Raw genomic sequence first — 25032 nt, 5'->3', positions numbered from 1 at the left:
TCACACTGGACCATGGAGATGTGGAGCCCTAGGTAGCTAGTTGTCCCTGTTATTCTGGCAAGGGGGCCTCGGGACTTGATTTATTCGACTGTATAGATCTAGCTACAGATCAGAAAATAATTAGGTATTTCCTCCAAATAAAGAGATTTCCGAGAAAACGAGAGCAATTCGCCCCAACTCTTAAGAGCCGGTGGGCTGAATGGAGAGCTAGTGTTTAATGACTAGGTAACTCATGGAAAGCTGATAGGATCATTCTAGTTCCACGTTCTTATATCAGACCTGCCTAGTAAGGGCTCATTCTCCCCGGCCCCAGCTCCTGTCAATCTGATGTTTTCACCTCCCTGCCAGCTCCTGTTCTGTTCCCCACAAGAACTCTGGGTCCAGCTGCTTCCCAATTTCTTCCTCCTTCTCAAAGGAAATTGGGGCCCTTCGGTGTAAACTCCTTCATCATCCTGCTGCTCCCTGCCCCACAACTTCAAACTCACACATCCTCTTCTCGTGGCATCCAGCCTCTAAGCAAGAAATATCTTCTCCCCCTCCAACCTCTCCCGCTGCCATGAACTAGGCCTCATGGACCCTTGGGACCACCTTCTAGCTGGTCTCTCTGCCCCCTCCCACTTCCTTCCAACTAGCCTCCACATGCTACTAGGAGTGATATTTGTAAAATTCATTTTTTTCACTCTGTGCTTAAGACAGCTGTTGCTCCTCCTCTTCCGTGGCACAATCTATGATCCATAACTTAGGTGCCCCACCTCCTGACCACCTCCAGCTCCTCCTTATACTCTGCCTCAGGGGTACTGAGCTAATGGAGACCTCAGGGCCTTGGCACACACACTTCTTCATATGCCATTACACCAACCACTCCCTTTCCAGCCCAGCACCTCACTCCCGTCTTTAATACTCGGTAACCAGGGCAGAGCCACCACACCATCCGGGTTCTCCTTGCTCTACTGTTTCCAGTGTTTTTGCATAATAGGTGTCAATAAATAAATGCCACTTGCCTGTGAACCAGATCTAGCTCCTCATCTCAGATCTGCCAACTAGCCTGTCTTCTTAGCAAACTGTCCTCTGAGCCAGGTCCTAAGGCTTCTCTCCCCCTGGGGCAGTGGCAGGGAGGGGCTGAGGAGGAACCTGTGAGGGCCCTTGGCTGCACAATGGCAGAGCCAGAATCCCCACTGATGTTATCAACCAGACTGGCCCATCAGCAGACCCTGGCTAGGTAAGAGAGGCCAAGTGCTCAGGTCCAGCCAACCCAATTCAAGGTCAAATCCCCTTCATATTGCTGCGGAAAATACAAGCAAATCGCTATTTTATGATTTAGGCCTTTCATTGGGCCTGGGAGAGTCTCAGGCTAGTGTTTTGTGGCATATCCTAATGTTGGGGGCTACTCCACAAGGTGAGGGGCGCAGGGGACATGGCACACAGGCGCGCGGACTCACACGCACACACTTCTTAACAAATAACACATTCCCACGAAGATGGGGCGTTTTTCTGAGACTCCCCCAGGACGTGAGAATGGCAGCCCCTAAGGCGAGGCTCTGGGCCCTCCTGATTTTCGGGTGCGAGTCGTGGATTTCTAGGGACTTTCCAAATACGTTAACACCAGACACTGTCTTGCTGGTAGGCAGATGGCGAGCCTAGAATCCCCCTTCCACGCGCACACGCGCGCACACGTGTGGACACACATGCACACACACGCGCGCACCCACACGGAAGCCGGGCCAGCCGGCCCCACAGGGGCCCTGGGGTCTGGCTGACTAACTGGAAAGTCTCGCGTACCGCGCTGTCGCGTCGCCACGCCGGGGGCATGTCAGCGCGGGAGGAAGCCGCGCCGGCCACCCTGAGCCCGCCACCGCGGCCCGCAGGAAGTCGCCGAAGGGATGGTGGCGCGCGTACGTGGCGGAGCCGGGGCCCGGGGGCTGGGGCCGCGGCGGGATTGGGGGCCGCGGGGCCTTTAAGGGGGCGGGCGGGGCGGGCGGCAGGGGGCCGCGGCGGGGACAGCCCGGGCGCAGGGGCGGTCCAGGCCCGCCCCGGCCCCGCCCCCAGGCCCGCCCTGCCCTCAGGCCGCGCCCCCTCCCCGCCCGGCGGCCCGCGCCTCCTCCGCCCGCTGCTGGGCCGCGGGCGGGACGCCCGGGGCGGCGCGCGAGGAGGAAGCGCGCCCGGCCGCGGCCCCGGGACCTGCCCAGACGCCCGAGTCTGGAACGCCGAGCGCCTCGTCCCGATTTGCCAGGTGTGCGGGCCGGAGCCGCAGTCCCGGGCCGTGGCCGTCGTGCGCCGCCCGGGCGTTTCCTCCTGCTCGCCCCGCCCGGCTCCCCGGCCTCTGGCCTCCGCGCCCGCGCCGCCAGCCTCCCGGATCCGGCCCTGCCGCGCTCCCTCCACGCCCCCCACGAGTCCCGGCCACCCAGGAGCTGATGTCCTGAGGTCGCCGCCCGCGGTCGCTGCGCCCCGGCCCGGGAGCTGCCCTGGGAAGTTGGGGCTAGGCGCGCCGGGTATGCGCCATCACCATGTCCCGCCTGGGCTCGTGGCTCGGTGAGGTCCAGTGGCTGGTCTTGGTGTCGCTCTTCGTCGTGGCCCTGGGCACAGTTGGCCTGTACCTGGCGCAGTGGGCGCTGGCCAGGGCGCGACCCCGGCCCCCGCGGCGGGCGGCGGAGCCTGGTGAGGGCCGGCGCCCCGAGTCGGACACTCTGCTCGCCTGGATCCTGACGCTGAACAGCTGGAGGAGCCAGTGGCAGGCCGCCTGGGTGACGGCCCTGAACGAGGAGGCCAGACGGAAAGGGGTGAGTTTCGGTGAGGGCGGGTCGCGCTGCGGGTTGGGGTGCCGGCGGTCAGGGCAGAGAGCTCTTCTTCCCGGGAGCCTCGCCCAGCCCTTGACTGATCCGAAGTGAGCCTTCTCTGCTGCAGAGCATCCTTGAAAGTTAGGAGAAAGACCCTGGAGAGCGGAGGACCCTTGATGGGGAGTCCAGGCAAAGGGATTCGATTTTATTCATCACCCATCAGGTGTGCCAGGCCCTGGGCTCCACCAGAGGGACAGACTGACGGTTGGAGAGATTTGCCAGAGGGGCCCATTCCCCTTCTAGCTCATACCTGCCCTTCCTGGAGTCTCAGCTGGATTATAGTGCCCAGATGAACACTTAATGCCTTTACACTTGATATACAAATAACTGTGACCCAAATATGCTTCCTCCTATAAAAATGAATTTCACCAAGAATATATTTCCAAAAGGTTTGATTCCTTGGCATATCAAATTAGTGACCATTTGTTGAGGCCCAGCCACTCTCCAGACACTGTATTGGGGCCCTTAGGTATATGTATCTCTCTGAATCCTCACAACTCCTGGGACAGAGGGATTGTCAACATTTTACAGGTGAGGAAACTGAGATCTGGAAAGGTTGAGTCACCTGCCCAAGGTCACACAGCCTGCGGGTGGCGGAGCTGGGATTTGAACCCATCTGCCTCTTGCCTCAAAGCTCAGGGGCTTCTTCCCGAACTCTGCTACCTCACTCTTGTGCTTGTGTTTCTTCCATAGTTAAGGACTTGGTGACTTATTTTTACTTTTGAGACATCTCACTTTAATGACAAGCTCCTGACGTCTACTATTTCTAGGCATTCTGCAGGAGGAATTAGGGCCTAGTGGGTTTGGGGAAGTCCCTCCCAGCCTTTGCTGGTCCTCCTTGCTTTCAGGTGGACACATTCCTACACCTGCTCCTGCAGCTCGCTGGTGAAGCCTGTGGCCATTCCCTTTGGAGATAGAGAATGCTGCAGGTCTGGACCCATCAGCCATCACAATATCCCACAGTGGCTCCTCTGCCTGGTCTTTGTGCCATGGCCTTGACTCACATAGCTATGGATTTAAAAAACAAAAAAGCTTTGGGTGTAAATGAGCATAAATCCAACAATTTGAAAGACTCTGTTCTGAACTCTTGAAAAAATAACTGTACCTTTTAGGTGGAAAAAGGCTTCAAGGCTAGTTGACTGCTGTCTGTCTTGGTTCCTAGAATCTGTGCCCCACTGTCCAGAGCTGGGCATCTCCTGTCCAGGGGAACCACCCCATCTCTTGAGAAAGCCCTAAAGCCACGTGACCTCACTCATGGGAGCAAACACAGATTTGTTTTCCCACAAAACTGCAGTCATTGACCCCTGATTGACCTGGTGTCATTGGCTTGGGCTCTGGGGCTGAGTCCACTGTGGGCTGGTGGTGTGAGCAGGCGCGTGCCTTGTCCCCTTCTCCTCTGTGAAATGCGAGCGAGTGTTGGGTGAATGATCTGTAGGATCCTTCTGTTCTGACACTGGGACTCCTGACAGAGTTCCAGGTTCGGGGGCATGACCCTGCCTCCTGTAAATTTAGGATAGTCCTGCTTAAACCTTTCTGTTTCATTTCTTGATGGGCTTCAGGAAATAGGATCGCCTTAGGTACAACGCTTCCAGATTACCAGCGTGCCTGGAGTGTTGAGAGAGAAAGGAGGAAGTCCCTGCTCTGGAATTTGTCTTTGATTGGTCAGGCAAAGCTGAGAACATTGAAAAAAAATAACTGAAGGTTTCGGGCAGAAACCTTTCACCTGAAACACTTGAATCTTTGTGTGGGAGCAGGAAGGGCTCTGTGTTCAGGGAGTGGACAGAGGGATTTGGCTTCTTTGCATTTTCTCTGTTCTTTATCTGCTAGTAGCCGTCATCGGTTTTTTATTAGACATCAGTTTTTCCAGACTCCTGCCTGGAAGGGGCAATAACGTACCGGGTTCAGGCTCAGAGCAGCCGCAAGTCTTCTCTGACGGTTTTGCGTGGACGTAGAGTGGGTCTGACTGTGGTGTCAGGTGTGGACTGGTTGTGTGTGTGTGGTGTTGCTCTGCTCTCCCTGGTGCTGGAAGTGTTGCTTGATTTGAATTCCAGTGGAAGGTGTTGCAGGCAGATAGGATCTGGGTAACTTGACTATGTGACTACTGATGTGTCACACGCGCTCCCAGTGTCCTGGGCCATCACTGTCGCGGCACTAATGACAACGTGCGTGAGCAGATGCTGGTGTTTCCTTAGTGGGTGTCTGACCCCGGCAGCCAGCCCTGCAGGAGTCTGTCTGCCCTCCCCCCAACTTGATTCCCACTAATCCTGGATCAGGGTTGACACTGCAAGCTCACTCTCGGCCCAGAGAGCCACAGCTCAGTGGCCCCCCTGTCCCTACCACGTCCTCTGATCTCTCTGCTCTGGCCAGGGAGGAGCCCACTTCTCAGCCTGTCACTGAGGGATCCAGGACACGTTGGAAGTAACTTAATCATATCCAGCATCTTCCATGCAAGGTGGAATTTTCTGTCAAATGGAGGCAGTAAGCGCTCCCATTCTCGACTTCACCCCAGCTTTGTATTTTAGGACTGAAAGGAGCCCTAAATGCGTCTAGCAGAGCCCCTTCCTTCTCCAGAAGGGGAGACTGAAGCCCATGAGCTGGAGACTTGCCAGGGTCGACCTAGACCCTGGGCTGGGACATTCCCCTGTAGGAAGCAAATTCGACTTTGAGACCCAAATGTTTCCTTGAATTGAGGCCCCGCAAGAAAAGATGAAAGGGTATGATTGTGTAACGTATCATCCCTAACAATGGGGCTCGTATCTCCCAGGGTCTGAGGGTTGATCACTGACTTGTGGAGTCTCCTTTGCACCCTCGATGACCAGGGACTGTGGCAGCTCAGCTTCCTTGTGTCAGAGGCCCCCCCCCCACCTCGGATTCAGGCCCTCACTTTGTAAGTATTTTTAAATTAGACAAGATGAGAGTTGGAGAGACACGTGAGGAAATCATTGCTGCTCTGCCAGCTGGTCGGCAGATGCCAGGTGTTCAGGGAGCACAGGCGAATTGCCTAGAGAGCTTTGAAAAAAATACACATGCCTGATTCCCCCCCCACCACCACCACCAAATTCAGACTTAGTCGGCTGGGTTGGTGGGGATGTGGGGAGCATATTGTATTTTTCACAAGTTCCCCAAGCCAGCTTCTCACTAGTGAGAAGCCACTAGACACACATCTGTCCCGAAGCCAACCATCAGTCAGTCAATCCGAGTTCCCCTTCACCCAGCAACACTTCTCCACTCCGGTGTTACAAACGCCTAATTCCAGTTGATCTGATCGCAGTTCAGTCACAGAGAACAGAAAGATTCCGGAACTGGCTCAGTTACTAGACTGGGAACTAATGCTGTATTATCCAAAGGCCAGGCTGAGGTTTTCCTTTTAGTTCCCCTGAGTTTATGTTGACATTTACAAAATAGCTTGCAGTGACAACCAGTTACCCCAGCGATGGCCCGCACCCCCCTATGGGAGGCTCTGAGATTGCTCATTCTGCAGCCTCACGGGCTCTGGAAGCCAGTGTGCTCATAGCTCAGCAACCCCTGCCCGTGGGCTGGACAGCGCTTCCCTCCCAAGCCAGATGCTGCCTGGACCACATGTGGGGAGCACTGGTCTGAGAACGAGGGTCGTGTTCTGGATTTGTCTAGAAATGAGCCACCCATGCTGGCCGAGGCCCTGGGTTAGGAGGGTCACCAAAGCAGCTTGTTTCTTTAGTCCTCTGCCCCAGGACTTTTTCAGAGGAATGCTCTAAATGCAGATGACCAAGACTGTGGGACAATTTGTGGTCTTCGTAAAAAAAAAAGGATGCTGTGTGAACTTCAAACGTATTATTAATAGCTCTGACTTGTATATGAGCTTTGGCAATTTAAAAAATAAATGAAGGAACAGGACTTCAGAGTTTTCGTATTACATAACGACCTTTGAGTGGTGCTCACCCAAATCCAAGCTCGTTGACCAACGACAGTGGCCACAATATAAGAAGTCAGTTGGTAGGAATGTGAAGGTGACCTTCAGTAAGGCCATGGATTTGCCCCTCCCTGTGTCCTCCACCGTGACCCCCCCACACCAGTCTCCTGTCTGTCCTCGGACATTCAGGTTCTTTCTTGTGTGGTGCCCTCCCCCAGGTCATTCCTTTTGTCTCCAACACTTACTGAACCTTTCTCCTTATTTAACTTCTGTAAATCTTTCAGGTCTCAGCTCAGAGGGCCCCTATCCTCCTGTTCTGCGAGGATGCTGCCCCACCCCCATCCTGGCAGCCTGAGCCTGTCCCCGCATCGGCACTTTGTGGTCCCTTGTGCCCTCATCAGCTCCCGGGATTGTGAACTGGGCCAGAGCCCGGTGACACAGGCACAGCCGTCCAGGCACAGCCGACCGGGTGCCCGGCGCAAGGCTGGCTCGAGCAGGCGGCGGTCTGGGGGATGAATGACAGGCCTTGTTAGAAACTTGTCGCTGGAGGGGGAGAAACGGTGGCAACGTGCTTGCTGGTCTGGACATGGGCCTTCCCTGCTTGGGAGCCCGCCAGGCCTGGGCAAAACAAGCTTTTAATGTGCTTTGTTTTTCACTTCTAAAGAAGCAACATTAAAGGAGGCTGGCTGATGACTTTGCAAATTGTCCGTGCAAAGCCCAGGACTAGGCGCCAGTTCAGGTTGTTCTATGCTCCCGCTCATTCTCCCAATGAGACAGGAATTCAGGGGAAGGAAGAGTGGGTGTAGTGTTAACGTCAACTAAAATGCAGCCAGAGCTGACTTCCACTCCCGAGGCCCGCTCCTAGGTTGCTGAGGAAGGAGGGGACTTCTTGAGCCGCTTGGAAGAGCTTGTGTTCACAGCTTCGGCTGGAAGGCAGCTCTGGGGCTGTGTGACCTTGGGCAAGTCCTGACTTCTCTGTGCTTTATCTGTAGAGGGGGATAACTTTGGGATCAATGCAGAAAACAGCATCCACTCCGGATGAGGTATCTGTGTGAGGCATTTAGCAAATAATGAGTCAATAAAGGTGGGCTGTTCTCTTGTAGTCTCCTTTTTTTTTAACTTTTTATCTTTTACTGCTTTTAGATTTATAGAAAAGTTGCAAAAATAATTCAGCGAGTTTCCGTACATTCCTCACCCAGCCTTACGTAACCATAGCACAATAATCAGAACCAAGAAATTAACATTGTTACTATAATTGCACAATGTTACTGTAATTCGTAGTACAATGAAATTAACATTGGCTCCTGCCTTTAAACTGGAGCTTATTGGAATTTCACAGGTTATCCTCCAGTATCCTTTTCTTGTTCCAGGGTCCCATTCTGGTCCCACACGGCGTTGAATCCTTGCTTCTCCGTAGTTTCCCGAGGTCTGTAACAGTTTCCCAGTCTTTCCTTGTTTCTCCTGACCTTGATAACTCGGAAGAGTATTAATTGTTATTTTGCCAAAAGTCCCTCAATGTGGTGTTTTCACACAATTGGACTGAGGTCATACAAAACCACAGAAATGATGTGCCCCTTTTAGTGTACGTGTCACGGGGTTCGTGATGTCAGTGTAACCTACTGCTGGGGACGTTGGCCTCGACCCCTTGGGGAGGGTGGTTTCTCCTGGTTCCTCTTCTTCCATCTTATGTCTCCTCTTACATCTTTCCCCCCGTAGTTAACGGATATCTTGGGGAGATACTTTCAGACCATACAAATCCTGTTACTCCGAGTTTTGCTCACCGATTCTGCATCCACATATATCTAGTCTGCAATAATTCCTTCTGTGGAGTTTGCTTAATGATGATTTTCTGTTCCTCTCTCTCCTCATTGGAATTCTACTGCAAGAAAGAGCTGCCACTTCTCCTCCATCTATATATTTCATTGATTATTTACATCAATATGAACTCATGGATATTTATTTTATTCCATGGGTTATAATCCAATACTATTGCTATTTATTTTATTGTTCTTGTTTTGGTCGCTAGGAGCACTTTCAGTAGTAGCCTATTCTGTTCTTCCATCAAGATACGTGTATATAGATAGCACTTCCTTACTTTATGGTTCCACGAGATGTTTGTTCTAGACTCATCTTCTATTTTCCCCTCTCCCAGCCCTGGATTCAGCCACTTCTCCAAGCAGCCCTGCTTCCTTTTACTGGAGAAGTGTTTAGAATCTAAGATCTGGGCACTGGGTGGGCTCATTACTGCTGGTGTCTCATTGCTTCTAGACCTTTTTAGTGGACAGACCTAGGAAAAATGTCTTATACTAACACGCTCACATACACACGTTCTGCATTTCTCTATCTTTCTGTAGCTTCAAAACCATGACTTTATACTGATAAACCTTGGATTCCAGGTCAACAGCACAGAGTTCATTTTAGCCTTCCCCTTTCCTTATTTTTAACTTCCTTCTCCAAGAGTGAGGCCTCTGGTACTCACTGGTACTGGTGCTCACTGTCTGTAACATTTATTATTTGGTGATTTCTGGTATATACATAAAGTAGTTTCTGAATTGCTGACCCATACCCCTGTGAGAAACACACTTACTGACCAGATTATGCATTTGTGTGTGGTCAGGATATTATTTTCCAAAGTTTCTTAGGTTCGGTGTGTATTTCCCACCCCTTCAGGGTGGTTGTGTCATTTATTTGTAATGTGGTTAGGTTCGTTTCTTGGTGTTTGTATTCCATCTGGTGTTCCTCCCACTTTCTGATTAAAAAAAAAAAATCCGTCTTTACCCAGTGATTTGGGAAGTCACCTTTGTCATGTATGGTTTCCACGTGTATTTGGGTCTGTTCTGGACTTTGGTTTCTAGCCCACTAGTCCGCTTGTGTGTTCATGCACCAGTACCACACGGTTTGAATCATGGAGGTTCTGTAGTGTGTCTTAATGTCTTGTAGGGCTAGTCTCTCTGGTTTTCCTTTTTCAGTGTTTTCCTGGTAGTGCCTGCATGTTGCTTTGCTGTGTGGATGTAAAATCTTGCTTTAGTCTAAGCAGGGTAGAGCCTGGAATGGGGGCTGTCAGCACACAGACAGAGTGTGGGAGATGCAGAAGTCTGGGGTTGTGTGCTATGCACACGCTGGACTTCTGAAGCTCAAGGATTAGGCAGTCAGAAAGAGAATCTCGGGGTCCTAATTTTTACTTAATAATTTATTTGCTTTGTGAGACCACCCCTTGACATTAAATTTCCCAGCAGAATCTTTTCAAGGCTTTAATCCCAACGACGCCATAGGTAAGAAAGGACAGACCGCATCTACTGATGCCTAGGGACAGTGAGGCAATGTCCAGGCTGCTTAGGCAATGCTGTATCTTTTGGCTGGTACAGAAGGTACATTGTTTCACCACGCAGTCCCGCAGCTGGAAGCTCTCCTGCTGATGGGTCGCTTCCCTGCCTGGCGCTGAGCTCTGTGCCGGGTGCTGTTCTCTCAGCCGGCCACACATGGAACTGTGTCATCCCCAAACGCATGGTGTGCCCCTCGCCAACAGGTCACACCAAAACAAGCTCCAGCCGTGGAGAATGTAGGCAGAGCAGCCCCGAAACCGGGATTTCATCACTCTTGAGAAGTAGATTTAATTCTCCCCTGATGATTTCTAGGGGATGAGATAGATGTTGCAAAAACAGGGTGAGGTTAGATGCACGTAAATAAAATGTTCTTTGCCATTTAGGTTTGCTCTCCATCGTTGAAATAGCCCCATGACAACCCCATTGTTTGTTCATTTGTGCTGCGCTTGCCAGAAGAGCTTCGGGGCTGTTTAGCACCATTTTTATCCCTCCACCCTTGACCACGCCTCATGGTTGAAACCAGCTCCCCACAATGGAGCCTCTGAAGTAGATGAGATATGGTGGGAAGTTGTGGGGCTGAATTTCTTTTTTAAACACCGAATCAGAGCTTACTCAACTATAATGTACTTGACTATAATTCCTACAGCATGTCAGGAAAGGAGTTTAAGAAGAGTTTCATTCCAGGGTCGTGTTGTTAACATAAGTGTCTGGTCTCTTAAGATAACTTACTTTTAAAAGGCCGAGACCTGGTTGGCTATCTAGGCCCTCATTTGTTCCTTTATCAAACATCAGTCTTGTAGCCTTGTGGTCACATTGGTTTACTTGCAAATCTCTCATTTGGAGATTTTTAATCGCAAGAAGCAAAACAGATGGAGGCTGACTTAAGCCATGGAGGAATTTACTGGGAGGGTGCAGGGGGATGCACAGAGCTGAAGGGAGAGTTGACCAGGAGGCTCTGGGGGGCATGAGCCCGGCAGCTCTGGAGGTCTTCGAAGCAGAGGCTTAGGAACCCGCTTCTCTGACACAGCCACTGGGCTGGCTCATTTCCAGCCAAAGAATCTCAAATTCCAGGGAGAGGTGGCCAACCCTTGGGAGTTCCTGTCCACCCACCATTTGGGTGGTGGGAGAAAAGAAGGGGGTGTCTTAAGTAACATTGCCAGCAACCACAGGAGCAGGGAGAGGGCTCTCCCCAGAGGAAGGGAGGACACAGCCCTGGAACCTGCCCAGATACTGTGCTCACCCTGCAGACCCCCAGACCAGCACGAGCCTGGGCTTCTTGCCTTAAGTTGCAAACGTGAGGATTCCAAACACCCTTCACCATCTTTATTGCGATGTCTTTGGTTTTGTTTCTTCGTTCTCTATTTTCCATCCTTCTCCCTTAACAGAACCCTGCTCCTAAGTGAGATTCATCATGAGCTGGTCCATGGGTGCGTGAACTACTGCTATTTGACCAGTGAGGCTATTTAGAAGCTCAGATTTAACTAAAAGCAATTGTATTACATTTTCTTAGATTTGCAGAGCTTTGTAGCAAGTATACAATTTTCTTCAAAAAGCAGGCGCTCCCTCCTCCCCCGTACATGCATCTCCTCATTGTGCTTTTCTGTTCCAGGGCCCGCTGCTCCTTTCCTTTGAGGAGGACCCGCTGCAGCCGCCCCTGGAGCTGGCGGTGCAGCAAGTCTGGAGTGTGGCCAGGTCAGCCCAGGAGAAGGTGAGCTGGGGGCACGGTCACCTCCGGTGGGCCTCTCCTTACCGAGGAAGCAAATTTAAAGCTGTAGTGGGGGAATTTATTCTGTCTTAGAATTATTAAAAATGCCCTTACATCAAAAAAAAAAAAAAAAAAGGGGGTCTGCTCCATCAGCTGATAAATAGATAAATAAAATGTGGTATATCCATATAATGGAATATTATTTGGCCTTAAAAAGGAATGAAATTCTGATGTATGCTACCACATGGATGAGCCTTGAAGCCATTATGCTCAGTGAAAGAAGCCAGACACAAAAGGTCACATATTGTATGATTCCATTGATATGAAATATGCAGGATAGAGAAATCTATAGAGGCAGAAAGTAGATTAGTGGTTGCCAGGGGCTGGGTGGAAGTAGTGTTTGAGGGGAAATGGAGAATGACTGCTAATCGGTACAGGGTTTCTTTTTGGGGTGATGAAAATGTTCTAAAAACGATGGTGGTGATGGTTGTCCAAGTTTGTGGAGTGTATTTTAAAAACAGTTTAATTGTACAGTTTAAATGGGTGAATTATATGGTATGTGAATTGTATCTCAGTAAAATATATATATATTCTGCAACATGATATATAAATTTGAGCCACTTAGATATTATGTAGAGCTCGTTTTACAGCTGCTAATGGTTCACAGGCTAAAATTACTTATAAGACTAGTCAAATACCATTAATGATTTTGAAGATTTTTTTAAATGAAAAGTGTCGGTAAAAAGCCTAAGAAACTTTCTCTTAAATATAAGGCTTACCCTTGTATCTGTCTTTGTTTTATTATCAAGTTAAATGCATACCAGTTAGCAGACAGGAGGGGACGCCTGTGTGACCCCAGGTCGAGAAGGAGCATTGCCATACCCCACCCCATATATCTCCTCCCTGTCTCAGCTAGAGTATTATTCGTGCGTTTAAAACGTTTATCATTTTGTACATACAATTTTACAATAGGCTTTCTCCTTATAGAACATGGGGATTTTAAGATTCATCTAGGTTGGTTTGTGTGGCTCTAGTTCACTTGCTTTAACTACAGTCCAGGATTCTGGATGGACCCGGGCTTCTTTCTCCATCTGCGATTGATGGATAATTGGGTTGTTTTCTCTTTTTCACAAGTACAACCAAGCTGCACTGACCCCGCATGTTTACCATCTGCTAACTCGTCAGGCACAAGTATGGGAGTGTCTCAAGGGCAGGCATGGAATTGCTAGGTTGTATGTGTGCATGATTCAGCTGACCAAGTGTTCCAGAATTGGTCACCAAAGTGCTTACTGTGCCCTGGCAGCATAGGAGAGCTCTCTTTCCCCATCTCGTTGCCAATACTGGAGTCACACGCTATATAATCCCTGTAACAGGTGTGGGGAAGTCCCTGGAAGATATTGGGGTTACAGGAGGAAACTGGGGCAACAATGCAGGATGTTAAGACCAGCACGGCCCATAGAGCTGGAAGGGGCAGGGCGAGCAGATGGTCCAGTGCCCGAGTTTCATAGACTGGGGGCCTGAGGCACAGACCCCTGCAGGCTGACTCACCGGAGCCCCCCTGCTTGGGAAGTGCCTCCTGGTGCAGCCGGCACCCTCCCTGTTATTGACAAATAGGGACTGAATCCCTCTGTGGTGCACGGTTTCTGTTTGGTGTTTTCTGACACTGTCCCAATTAAGAGAGGACAGGGCTGGCCTGGAGGTGAAGAAGAGGAGGGAACAGAGATTGGAAAGAGCAATAGACCATTTTTAAGGGTCTTGATATATAGTGCCAGCAAAGCAGCCTGAGAAAGTGGATGGTTAAACTGTGTTTATTTTAGCACAGTTACAGAAATAGTGCTTGCTCATTAAAAAGTTAAACACGATATAGAAGTGTATACACTTTTTTAAAAAAGGCCTGCCGTCTCCTTCCCTGCACTTAGCCCTCCTCCCTCTGTGCCCCTGCTCCGATGGGCCTGCTGCCCGCTGTCCACAGTGTATTCTCGGGAGCTTTTTATCAACCACAGACAGGTAGAAAAGTGCACACAGGGTCTTGTTTTGATTTCCAAGTTTCTTCATAGTTCTTGACTTTTGTGTTTTCTTGGCCAAGTGAGGAAATGAGAAGTTGTCGTTGCCTTGTCATGCTGTGGCCAATGCTGTGCTCTCAGACAAGCTGGCGGCCGGGCCGGTGGAGAGGCCCCTTGACCCCTGAGTGGTGTGGGAAAGCGGGTCCCAGTGGGTTTTGAGTGTCACGGTCCTGGGTCTCGTGCATGCCCATAATTGGGGAGCACCCCGTTGGGATCTGCCTGGCTCCTGGGAAGTTGGGGGTAGGACACCTCCGGGTTCTTGGATCCTGTACACGGCCTTCTCCATTCTTGGACGAGCGTCTTGGCCAACCACGCCGCATTTCAGGGCGCCTTTTTGCAAAGGAATCGAGGCAGGCAAATCCGAGTTTCTCTGATGAATGTGTCCCCGGTGGGAGGTTCCTTAACTTCCATGCATTCAATGAGGATGAGAACACAGTGAAGCCTCTCTTTACTGTTGTACCAGGAGCTAGTGTTCTTGAACTGCCGTATGGGGCAGGATGCCTACAACGGCGTCTTGCTCCTTTTAGGATCTAAACCACACAGCCCCATGGCTTCAGAACTTATACTGAATCCTAGGTCAGCATCGTCATGCACTCTCTCTGCTCTGCATCATTCTTGGGAAGGAAAAAACTATAACAGAATGTGAGGACTGCAAATAAAAGTTATGAAAGAAATACACACTTGTGACTCAAGGACATTACCCCTCCCCTTTCTAAGCTCCCTCCATAACCTCAGCTTGTATCTTTCTCGTTTCTCTGACTCAGCCCCAGCAAGGGACATGTGGATGGCATTTGAGCTAATGATAGGGACGAGTCCGCCTGGACCCAGGGGGTCTAGTATGTAGTCACGTCTTTGATCAACTAGAGGAGAATGGGGCTCTGGTCTCTCTTTGTGAGCATCTTCCTGCCTCGTGTTTGGTCTAGAGTCTCCCTGCGGGACCCTCACGGAACAGAACCCAGCCTGCACTGCTCTCTCGGTGCCCTGTGCTTGGACTTTCTCCTGCAACCTCTGAAGACCCCCGTGTGCCAGAGTAATCGCCTGCGCAAATATCTGGCTCTTCAGCAACCCATCCCTGTGTCCTACACAGAGAGTGGGGTCTTGCATAGCTTAGAGCAGTCAGAGTCGTCTTGCAGGACCCAGGAGAGGTGCAGAATCCACACCCTGCCAGCCTTGGTTGCATCAGGAGCAGTCTGATTACTCACAACGCTGCTGACACCAGATATGTGGGTTTTTTCTTCTACCCAACAAGCGACTCTTCAACCCCCTGGACACGAGCTGGGTGTTCAACCATTCAGTTCGATTCTGGCACTAACTACCTGGAGTCAGCACAGACCCCACAGGCTAAGGGCTCAGCCCCACAAGACTGCCCCCCAATTCAGACACCAATCCCAAGTCTGGGCCACCTGTACTTCTGACCGCTTGGCTGTAAAGTTGGGGGTTCCCACAACCCCCTCCTCAGGTTTGATAATTTGCTAGAATAGCTCATAGAACTCAGGAAAAGAGTTTACTTACTATTACCAGTTTATAATAAAGGACACAACTCAGGAACAGTCAAATGGAGGAGATGCACCGGGCAGGGTTAGGGAGACAGGGCATGGAACTTCCGTGCCCTCTCCAGGCGCCCCGCCCTCCCAGCACCTCCACGTGTTGACCATCCCAGAAGCTCTCTGAACCCCATTGTTTAAGGGTTTTTATGGAGGTTCCATTCCATAGGCATGGTGGATTAAATCACTGGCCATTGGTGACTGATTCAATCTCTAGCCCCTCTGCCCTCCCCGGAGGTCAGAGATCGGCAGAGGGGCTGGAAGTTCCAACCGTCCAATCATGCCTTGGTCTTTCTGGTGACCAGCCCCCATCCTGAAGTTATCTAGGGGCCCGCAGCCACCAGTCATCTCCTTAGCACACAGAAGACACTCTTATCACTCCAGACAGTCCAACGGTTTTAGAGCTGTGTGCCAGGAACTGGGGACGAAGATCAAATATTTATTTATCCCAGGCAGCAGGCCCTGCAGGGGTCGTGGCCTTTTCCTAAGGGGATTCTCCCGGGTGCAGAAAGCCTGTGCTTGCCTGGCAGGGCATCTTTCCAGATGGCAACTGGAAGCATCCCTGTGACCAGGGCTCATTGTGTGCAGACACATGCTCTGCCCGGGCCGGGTGGCAGGACCCAGCGAGGGCTCTGTCGTCCGGAGAGGCCCTCTCGGTGGGGCGCTCTGCACGGAAGAAGGCATCACCTTACACTTCTCCAGGGGCTGTCTCGGCCGTCTCTTCCAGGCTCAGCACGCACCGGGTACACTGACTTCTCCCAGACTGTAGTTATGCTCTGACACGAGAATGAGCTTTCTGTCTGCGTTCTCCTTTCTCACGTTCTGGGAGAGGTTTGCTCCAGAATGTTTGACCCAGAAAAGGAAACCTTTATTTCTCTGTCGCAAGTGGCCCGAGAGCCGGCTCCTCCCCTGCAGCATGCAGCAATGGCCCTTCCACGGCATGTCTGCGGGTTTGGAAGCTCCCCACTCAGCTCCGTGGAGGCGTGAGGTCTATGAGGGTAGCCTGGAAGCTCACTGCACGGGAACTGGGGTTTTGGGGGCTGTGCTGTGATAGGCGCCACCGAGAGCACCATGCATTTCCTTTAGGAAGCGTGACAAGTGTCTCTTTGAACATAACATTCATTGGGAAAGCTTTCCACTGCCAGCAGGGGCCGCAGCTGGTGCTGGGAGTGATCTTTGGGGACTGCGAGCGATGTTGGCTTTCTTGATGTGAGGCCAGGTGTCCTGTGAAAAGCATTAATTATCTCCATTTTCAGTGCCATTTGTAAATTAATAGAGGCTTCTAATGGCGTAATGATCTACTGTAGGTTCAAGTTGTAAATAAACGTAATAACCCACCCAGCACGGAGACAGGCCCGGCTCGTGTCTCAGGGCTCGGCTGGTTGGATCTGAGCTTGTTTGGGGGGCACTTCCTTCTCTCGCTGAGCCGCAGCGTCTGTGTCTTAAAGTATGAATCCCTCCCTGGTGGGGGTCTGGGGAGAATGAGGGCTCCAGCCTGTGCAGTACCCCACAGGACGCAGCTCCTGAGGCTCGCGGGTGTGACCAGGCCTGGGCGATAGGCTCGTGTCCATTCTCATAGTGCTCACGACACTCCCCTGCCCGAACAAGTATCCTGCCCATTGGACAGAGGAGGAAACTGAGGCAGAGAGAGGCTATGTGACTTGGCCAAGGTGACTAAGAGCACCTAAGGAGCAGAGGCTGGAATTGAACCTAAGCTGGCCTCCAGAAATGAGCTCCAACCACGGCACGCCATAAACAGTGCTGTTACTATTATTTTGACTTTTTTACTATTATTATTATTTCATTTAAGCTCCCACTCCCACTCCCATCATGAAAGAGACAATGAAGACCGGGAAAAGAGAACTAAAAGGTGCTAACCAGCCTTTGCTTCTGTGAAACCATAGCAACAAGCAGAACTCAGGCAATTGCGTGGAATTTCCCCCCAAATCTCCTTCTATGTTGCACGTGGGAACCCCACGGCCGTCACTGGGTGTGTATTGTGTATTGTGTGCACATGCTTTTTTTCTATCTAAGGCTGTCTGTTGTACATTTATATACTGAAATACACTCTGAGAGCTTCTGGGGTCTCCTCTGCTCTTTCCAGACTTTGGTGGGCCCCTCGGTTTGCAAGGGTACCATGATCCAACATCCATGATGTCTCTCTAGTTGAGAATAGAATGCTTGGTTCACTGGTTTTTTTTTTTTTTTGCTTTGCCTGACTTGAAATTCCAGGTACCCCATTAACCTGGTATGTATGCAAAAATGCTGTTAGGTGGTGGAATTGTCTTGACGTGAGATCTTTCCAAGGGCAGGCACAAGATGCCTCATGGGAGGCCCCGCCCTCTGAGACCCAGTGTGGATGCCACCCCTGAATGGGAGCAATGCCTCCCTGGAGGGCCACCTTTTTTTTTTTTGGTTACAATGTGTGAAATTCTGGGCTGAGGGTACAGCCTGACTTCGCCTAGGGAAGACAGGGTAAAAGAACCCACGGGCAGGCTGTGGTTTTGTCTGAGGTTGGAATACCAGCAGTGGCATTTGGGGTAGATGTGACAGCAACCTGGCCCCAGGCAGGGAGCACTGACAGCCAGCCTGGAAGAAACCCAGTTGCCTCCCACCTTCATTTTATAGGAAATGTCTTGCACATGTCTTTTAATACGTAGAGTTGATGAAAGAGAACAACACGTTCACAAGCAGATTTTTAAGCTAAGGCATGCCCACGTGAAATCACAATATGTAGTAACAATACCTCCGGGTAGTGTAATGTTACTGAAAAGCCTCCTGTTCATTTTGAAGTGTCACAACAAGAGAAGGGATGGAGAGTGTTGCTGGGGGTGGCGTGTCGGACCCCGTGCAGTCCAAGGCACACCCCTCGAGTACAACAGAATAGACCATCTACCCAGCATTCCTTGAGTTTGGCTGCCATCTTGTTTCCAGCATTTTTCATCTCAGTCCACTGGGAGAGTCCCGTATAAAAATACGTCTTCAGGGCCCGGCCCCATGGTGTAGCAGTTAAGTTCAGTGTGCTCCACTTCAGCAGTCCAGGTTTGCGGGTTTGGATCCCGGGCGCAGACCTACTCCACTCGTCAGCCATGCTGTGGTGGTGAGCCGCATACAAGGTAGAGGAAGACGGACAAGGATGTTAGCTCAGGGCAAATCTTCCTCAGCACACACACAAAAAATACATCTTCAGCCATAGATTGTGAACATGTGGGCAAATAGGATTGACTGTGTTCTGATAATATTTAGCCCTAATGGATTTTACTTTTTAAACTGAGTCTCTGCTCCAGAGTAGAAATAATATTTTATATCAGATTTGTGCTGTCTTGAATATTTACAGAGGCAAGCCTAGATTGAAGAGGTGGGAGGGCAGTCTGATTGGGAACTCTGAATGATTAGTGAAGGGTCTTTGCTTCCATTTTGTTTTGGAGTTCTTTCCTCAGGATGTTAAGTAGTGATTAAAGTGAAAAATATTCAATGACATAAACCTTTCAGATGCGTGTTCTCGGCTGTGTTCCTAGTTCTTTTGGAGACAAAAGTAATTAAATTATTTCTGGTTCTCTAGAGTGTTCTAAGAGAAGAAGGAGCTGAGACAGCTGTACAAGAAGCTTAATTGCAAAGGAAAGTGGAAAGAGTGTGGTGAGATTGGAAGACATTAGAGGACTTGCTCATTGGCAAGAGCAAACTTGGGAGTACCTAAGCTGGGAATTCTGTGGCCCGGCTTCTGAGTCTTAACAAAAGCGTGTAGTTTCAAGATAAGATCTGTTTGCATAGGTGTGTGACTATTCGAGGTTAAGGTCTTGAAGCTGGAGGGAGCACAAAACACCGTGAATGGGGGCCTCGCCCCTCTATTCCGACCGTGCAGGTTATAATGAAGCATGCTCTCTTTCATCCTGATGACGCTTCCTTCCCTCGGCCGCCTTCTCTCTGGATCCATGGGGGTGGGCCAGCGATGTCCTGACCCTTCACCTGTCAGCCCAGGTGCTCCTTGTGCTCAAGACTTCCACCTTTGGGACCCTCACCACGTATGGCCCACCCCCCATAATACGCCCTCCTTATGTAGAGAGGAAGGGGGTTTGTCTGAATACACAGTGCAGCCTCTGTTGGTGATTTTGAAACGGTTTATGTAATCAAGGAGTTCTGTGCTTGCTTTAGAAAAAAGAAAATCTCGAGGAAAGCAGGTGGGTTCCTGGCTGGTTGTTTTCAAGGGAGTTTCTTCCTATGGTTGCAGATCTTGGCTTCGTGGAGTCCTGCTCTGGGGCCCGTGGCACTTCTGTCCTTGGTCCCAGCATGGATACTAGATATTGTTTCTATGTAACTTGAGAAATTCAGTATTGATATCAGACCGCTTCAGCGGGGAGCCCAAGCATTAAGGATTTAACAGCCGTATTTAAGCAGCTCCATATGCTTGGGATGCTCTAAGATGGTAACTCGGAAACTTCAGAAGGGATCCTCCTAACATGGTTGTGTTTTGGGGAGGGAGACTCTAGGGTCAAAATCAGGGTCTCTACTTGTTCTTCCGTATTGAGGTAGATGTCAACCCGGGATCTTCTGGCCGCTTGGGAAGGCTAACTAGCTGGAAGTGTCTGCTTAACCTCGCCTCAGGCGGTCCTGCCTTCTGCTCTTCCAAGAGGGGACCCCTCTGGGAGGGTGAAGGCCTTGCTACAATTTGCCTGCGTTGAGAGAATTTAATCCCCATTGTGGATAACACCTCAATACACTGAAAGGAGATTACTTATTTTTAAAAGCTCCTTTCCATTTTGTTCTCGTCCATTTGACAAATGGAGCATTATTATTCTCAGGGGGCAGGGGCTGAGGCTGGCCCTGGAAAAGGACTTGGCCCTAATCGTTGTCCCTCCACCTGGGCTCCTGGAAACAGTGGTAGCATTTGTGTGGCTGTATGGAAATGTCGAGGCAGGTTCCAATTGTTGTTTTAATTAGCTTTTCCAGCTGACCACTGCAAGGAGGCCAAGAAATGGTTGGTCTGTGTGACTGTTTTATTTAGAGGGTCGGGAACCTTAGGGCGGGGGAAGACCTTCCCAGGGGTCTCCATGAGAACCTAAAGAGGTCCCATTTTTAGTGTGGTACTTACTCTCTTGATGTGACTTGAATGGTAATTGTGACCTTTGGAATCTTGCATTCTAGAAGTGTTATCGTCTTAACATCTTTGTTTGCTTGTTTAGTTATTTATTTGCTTTTAACCGAGCGCTTGGGCTCTGTATATATCAAGGAATGAAGGAGTGGGGAAGCTTTTTGTAGAATTGGATGCAAAGGGAAGCCAAACCATTTCTAGCTTGAGTCAAGGCATTAAAGCTGTCAATTTTCTTGGTAAAATTCTAATTAACTTAGTAGAGAAGGTTCCAAAGAAGTAACAGAAGCAAACCAGTCATTGTCTGGTTTTTTACTTTAAGCAGTAAAAATCCCGGGCTGTTGAGACAAAGGATAGTGGATTTTCTCTCTGTCAAGTCATTTGTGTGTGTAACTCATCTGGCGACAAAATATCTTCCTCCAAAAAGGATTGTTTATAGAGCATTTATTTTTAAAATGAATAGATGACATTTCTTATACAAACATTTTTTTGTTCCAACCTTTTATGAACTCTGGAGAGGCGATAACACGATAAAGACGTGTAACTAATCCCGTGTAGATCATTCTTCTGAGAGTGACCTTACACTGCTGTAAATAAGGGGTGTGCAGTTTTCTGCCAGGATTGAGAAAAGGCAAGATTTTCTTTAGATCTGTGCCGTTGAGGTCTCTTAGGGTGGACGTTGGAAATAGACCCTTTGCCAGTGGACCTGGTGTACAGGTCCGGTTTTGGTGGAATGGGGCAGGTGGCCCAGAGTGGAGAGATGTTGGATGGAGGGCAGGTGGGTGTGGGGAGGAAGGGAGTCAGCTGGGGAGTGAGACAGGGGAGGGGGAGATGTCCTAGCCTGAACTTCGTGAAATAGCAGGCCCGACAAACAACTATTTTGATCATCTTTCCACTGGTATTTTAGATTCTGATAAATCCTCCAGAGAATTAAAGAATTTTCTCTTCCTTTCCAAGTGACATCCTCCAATGTGAGATCAGCAGCTCCCTTGAGAATGTGGGGGTCTGTCCTGCCTACTCTCTGCCTCCTGATGACTCGGCTTTAGCCAGACACACTGGCCACCTACTGGACTCCCTCCATCCAGTGCCCAGCATGTCCCTGGGCTCCCTGACCGCCAATCCTCCCAGCCTGTGCACACCTGGCACCTGGCCTTGTAGTCACCCCATACTGGGCTTTCTTGGCATTCTGCCCAGGAGGGTGGCAACCCCTCATTCTAGAAGATTCCCTCCTATAGAGGGATTCTGTGGCAGCAACTCGATATTTCTCTGTGCTGTGTGGTAACAGTCATCCCTTTAAATGCTTTGTGATTTATATCGGGAATGTGGTCTGGTTTATTCCTGATGTAATTACTTGTCTTTGTCTTATGGGGCCTTAAATGAGCTCATCTGATAATTCTATTTTTGTTAAGGCTATATAATTTTGTAACTGTTTAATATTTCATATGTTCTTTGAATTATCCCCACATCTTTGAAAAGCATGAAAGGTTAGAAATTATTTAGATAAAAACATTTTTTTTGTGTTCTGGGTATATTTTTTATTTTTTACTTGTAAAATCTATACGCATATATTTTTTTTGGGTGAGGAAGATTCACCCTGAGCCAACATCTGTGCCAATCTTCCTTTATTTTGTATATGGGATGCTGCCACAGCATGGCTGATGAGTGGAGTATGTCCGTGCCTGGGATTAGAACCCATGAACCTGGGCTGCTGAAGTGGAGTGTGCAGAACACTCAGCCATGGGGCCGGCCCCTAACTTATTTTTTTTTAGGGATCATTTTTAGTGAGAGAAGATGGCTAATGACTTTTACTCCGTATGAATGTGGAACTGCCTGGGGAATTTAAAATCAGCCGATGTGGAGAAATAGAACAAAGCAATATTTAAAGATAAAGGTCATTATGTGTGGAAAGAGCAAAGCAATCTTCATGTGTGGAAAGGACAAAACAGAGTTTAGCTCCTGAGAAATCTGTCAGGAAGAAAAGATTTGAAATACTATTTCCAGCTTTCAAACTACGACGTAATAGGCAAGATGCACATCTGGATATTTATCCAAATTTGAAACTCGCGATTCTTGTCCAGGTGATTTTCTTTGATAAAATAAAGATGTTTATGATACAAACTCTCCTTTCTCTCATATAAAGTTTCATCTGTCATCTCGTCCTCCTCCAGTTGGTGTCCTGTCACGTGGTGGGCGAGACCCTTCAGTTCCTGGTCAGCGCGGGGCCTGCCTCCCCCCAGGACGCAGGGCGCCAGCTGTATGGCGTGCGACTCTCCCCGTTCCGTTTACAGGTAAAGTCGGGTAGGCTGTGCGAGTCATGGGAAACGTTCTCTTAAACCTGTACGGTGAGCATGGTGTCGTCACAGGCCACGAATACCCACGTTTTCATTAACTACTATTCACTTCATAATTTTCAAAGTGTAACCTTTTGTATTCTACTGTACCTGTAGGAAATAAAAAAGTGTGTGTGTTATGTATATGTATATATATACACACACATGTATATATACACACACATATGTATACACACACGTACACACATATGTACATATATAATGAATTCAAAGGTTGCCCATCTATCAAAAATGGGATATATGGTATTTTTCAAGGCATGTAAACAAATCAGGAGTGTGGCTGATTGATAGCATAAAGTGAGCGGCGGCTGACATGAGGAAAGTGGTTCTGTCTCGGAATCAGGCGCTGGGCTTCAGAAGTCCACTGCAGCTTGGAAAAACAGCTTAGGGGCCAGACTGGGCATTCCTCTTTTTAGTTTTTGGAAAAAGTCAGCTTTAAAAGACCGCTTATTATTTTTATAAGTTAAAAAATGAGTCTTACCATTATTTTTTGGATAATAGACTTATTATAATAAATTATAATAGACATATATGACATATAACTATATATTTTATAATTTGTATATAATATATAATTATATGTATAAAAATTATAGAGAGAGACATATGTAATAATGATGGTAGACTTATTAGTGAAACTTCTGGATGCCTGAACCGTCAGATAACGGTGCATCTCACATTAAGCAGAAGTTCACCGAAGCTCCCGTTTCGCCAGTGTGCAGAAATTGTGTGTGAGTTTCTGGGTCTGTTTTAGGGTCACTGCCATTTGTTTCCTTTCCTCTGTCCTTGTCCTGGGCTGCTAATTTTGGGGACAAGCCCAAGTCATACAGGATTCTCCACCACCAGAGAAGATGATATTCCATATGCTTTTCTTACAAAGACATGGTTTTAAATGACCAGGGCCAACAAGATTTTCCAGTTACCTAAATGGCTCTTTCCCTGAAATCCAGGCCCCCGACCCCCACCCCGATAACACTTCCTTTTTGAGAGCTGGAGAGGTGGCGTGTTGGCTTCGTGGACATGTCAGATGTAATGCCCTCCCACAAATATTTTGGATGATGTGATTAGAAAATAAATTTGTAGTCTGGGACACACTTACCCAACATCTGAAACACGCTTCAGGGCTGAGTGAGTCCGGCAAGGACCACAGACGTTAGCCGAGGAAATGTTTCTGGGATGGTGTTTCTATTCCACAGCTCAGACACGAGTAACACAATTGTATCTTTGATCTGGAGCACAGCTGGAGAGCAGTCTGTGGATTACCTCTCCAAGCAGAGGCGGCTGCTGGAGATTGGTCAATGGTTAACATCAGGACAGAAAGCATTCCTGCTTCTGTGTTGTTTGTCAGATAAAAGGTGCAGAGAGGGGCCAGCAGTCTGTCTCCGTGCCTCCCCAACCCTGCCTGGTTGGGGGGTGACTCCAGGACCTGTGGCAGTGAAATTAAAGTGCACTTTTTCTGGAATTACCCAAAATTATAGGGCAAGGGAAGGCATCATTTCTCTTACCCTGTTGCCATCATGAGGTGAGAATCCCAAGTATTCAGAAATACAGTCTAAAGCCATTCTTTCCTGCCCTTTTATTGGAGCTGGTGGGGAGAAGGGATGGAGATGTGAAGAGCGAAGATTTTGCTTTAGAAAGAGTCTCTGGCTGAAAAATGAAGGACGGTGTATTAGTTTCCTAAGGCTGCTGAAACAAACTTAGCTTAAAACATCACAAATGTATTACGTTACTATCCTGGAGGTCTGATATGCCACACAGGCTAAAATCAAGGTGTTGGTGGGCTGTCTTCCTTTCTGGAAGCTCTAGGGGGAATCTGTTTTCTTGCTCATTCTGGTTGTTGGCAGAATTCAGTTCCTTACGGTTGTAGGACTGAGGCCCCTTTCCTTGCTGGCTGTCAGCTGAGGGCTGCTCCCAGCTTCTAAAGGGAACCTCACTCCTGGGCTCTTGGCATCCTTCCTCCATCTTCAGGGATCATCTCTCTGGCCTGCTCTTCTGTCTTCCTCTCCCCTTTTTTTTTTTTTTTTTGGTGAGGAAGATTAGCCCTGAGCTAACATTTGTTACCTCTCCTCTTCTTTTTGCTGAGGAAGATTGGCCCTGGGCTAACATCCATGCCCATCTTCCTCTATTTTATATGTGGGATGCCCACCACAGCATGGCTTGATGAGTGGTGCATAGGTCCACGCCTGGGATCCGAACCTGTGAACCGCAGGCTGCTGACGCGGAGCGTGCGAACTTAA

At 49.2% G+C, this 25032-nt stretch overlaps 1 protein-coding gene across 2 annotated transcripts in view; it reads left to right on the top strand.

Annotated features, from left to right (window-relative positions):
* Window positions 1–2147: 2147 nt before the first annotated feature.
* The window catches only part of C2CD2 (C2 calcium dependent domain containing 2), a 55619-nt gene continuing 32734 nt past the window's right edge, over window positions 2148–25032 (top strand). Inside the window, exons 1-3 of one of the 2 annotated variants that reach the window (XM_058523149.1) lie at window positions 2148–2777; window positions 11656–11754; window positions 22613–22732. In XM_058523149.1, coding sequence (XP_058379132.1) covers window positions 2505–2777; window positions 11656–11754; window positions 22613–22732 — 492 coding nt within the window. In that variant the 5' untranslated portion in view covers window positions 2148–2504. The remainder of the gene's footprint in view (window positions 2778–11655; window positions 11755–22612; window positions 22733–25032) is intronic. The other variant, XM_058523148.1, reaches the window with a different exon arrangement.

This window comes from Diceros bicornis, chromosome 27, assembly GCF_020826845.1.
Source record: "Diceros bicornis minor isolate mBicDic1 chromosome 27, mDicBic1.mat.cur, whole genome shotgun sequence".
Lineage (NCBI taxonomy): Eukaryota > Metazoa > Chordata > Mammalia > Perissodactyla > Rhinocerotidae > Diceros > Diceros bicornis.
The sequence above is the reverse complement of the archived record's forward strand: the minus strand, read 5'-3'. Positions and strand labels throughout refer to the sequence as shown.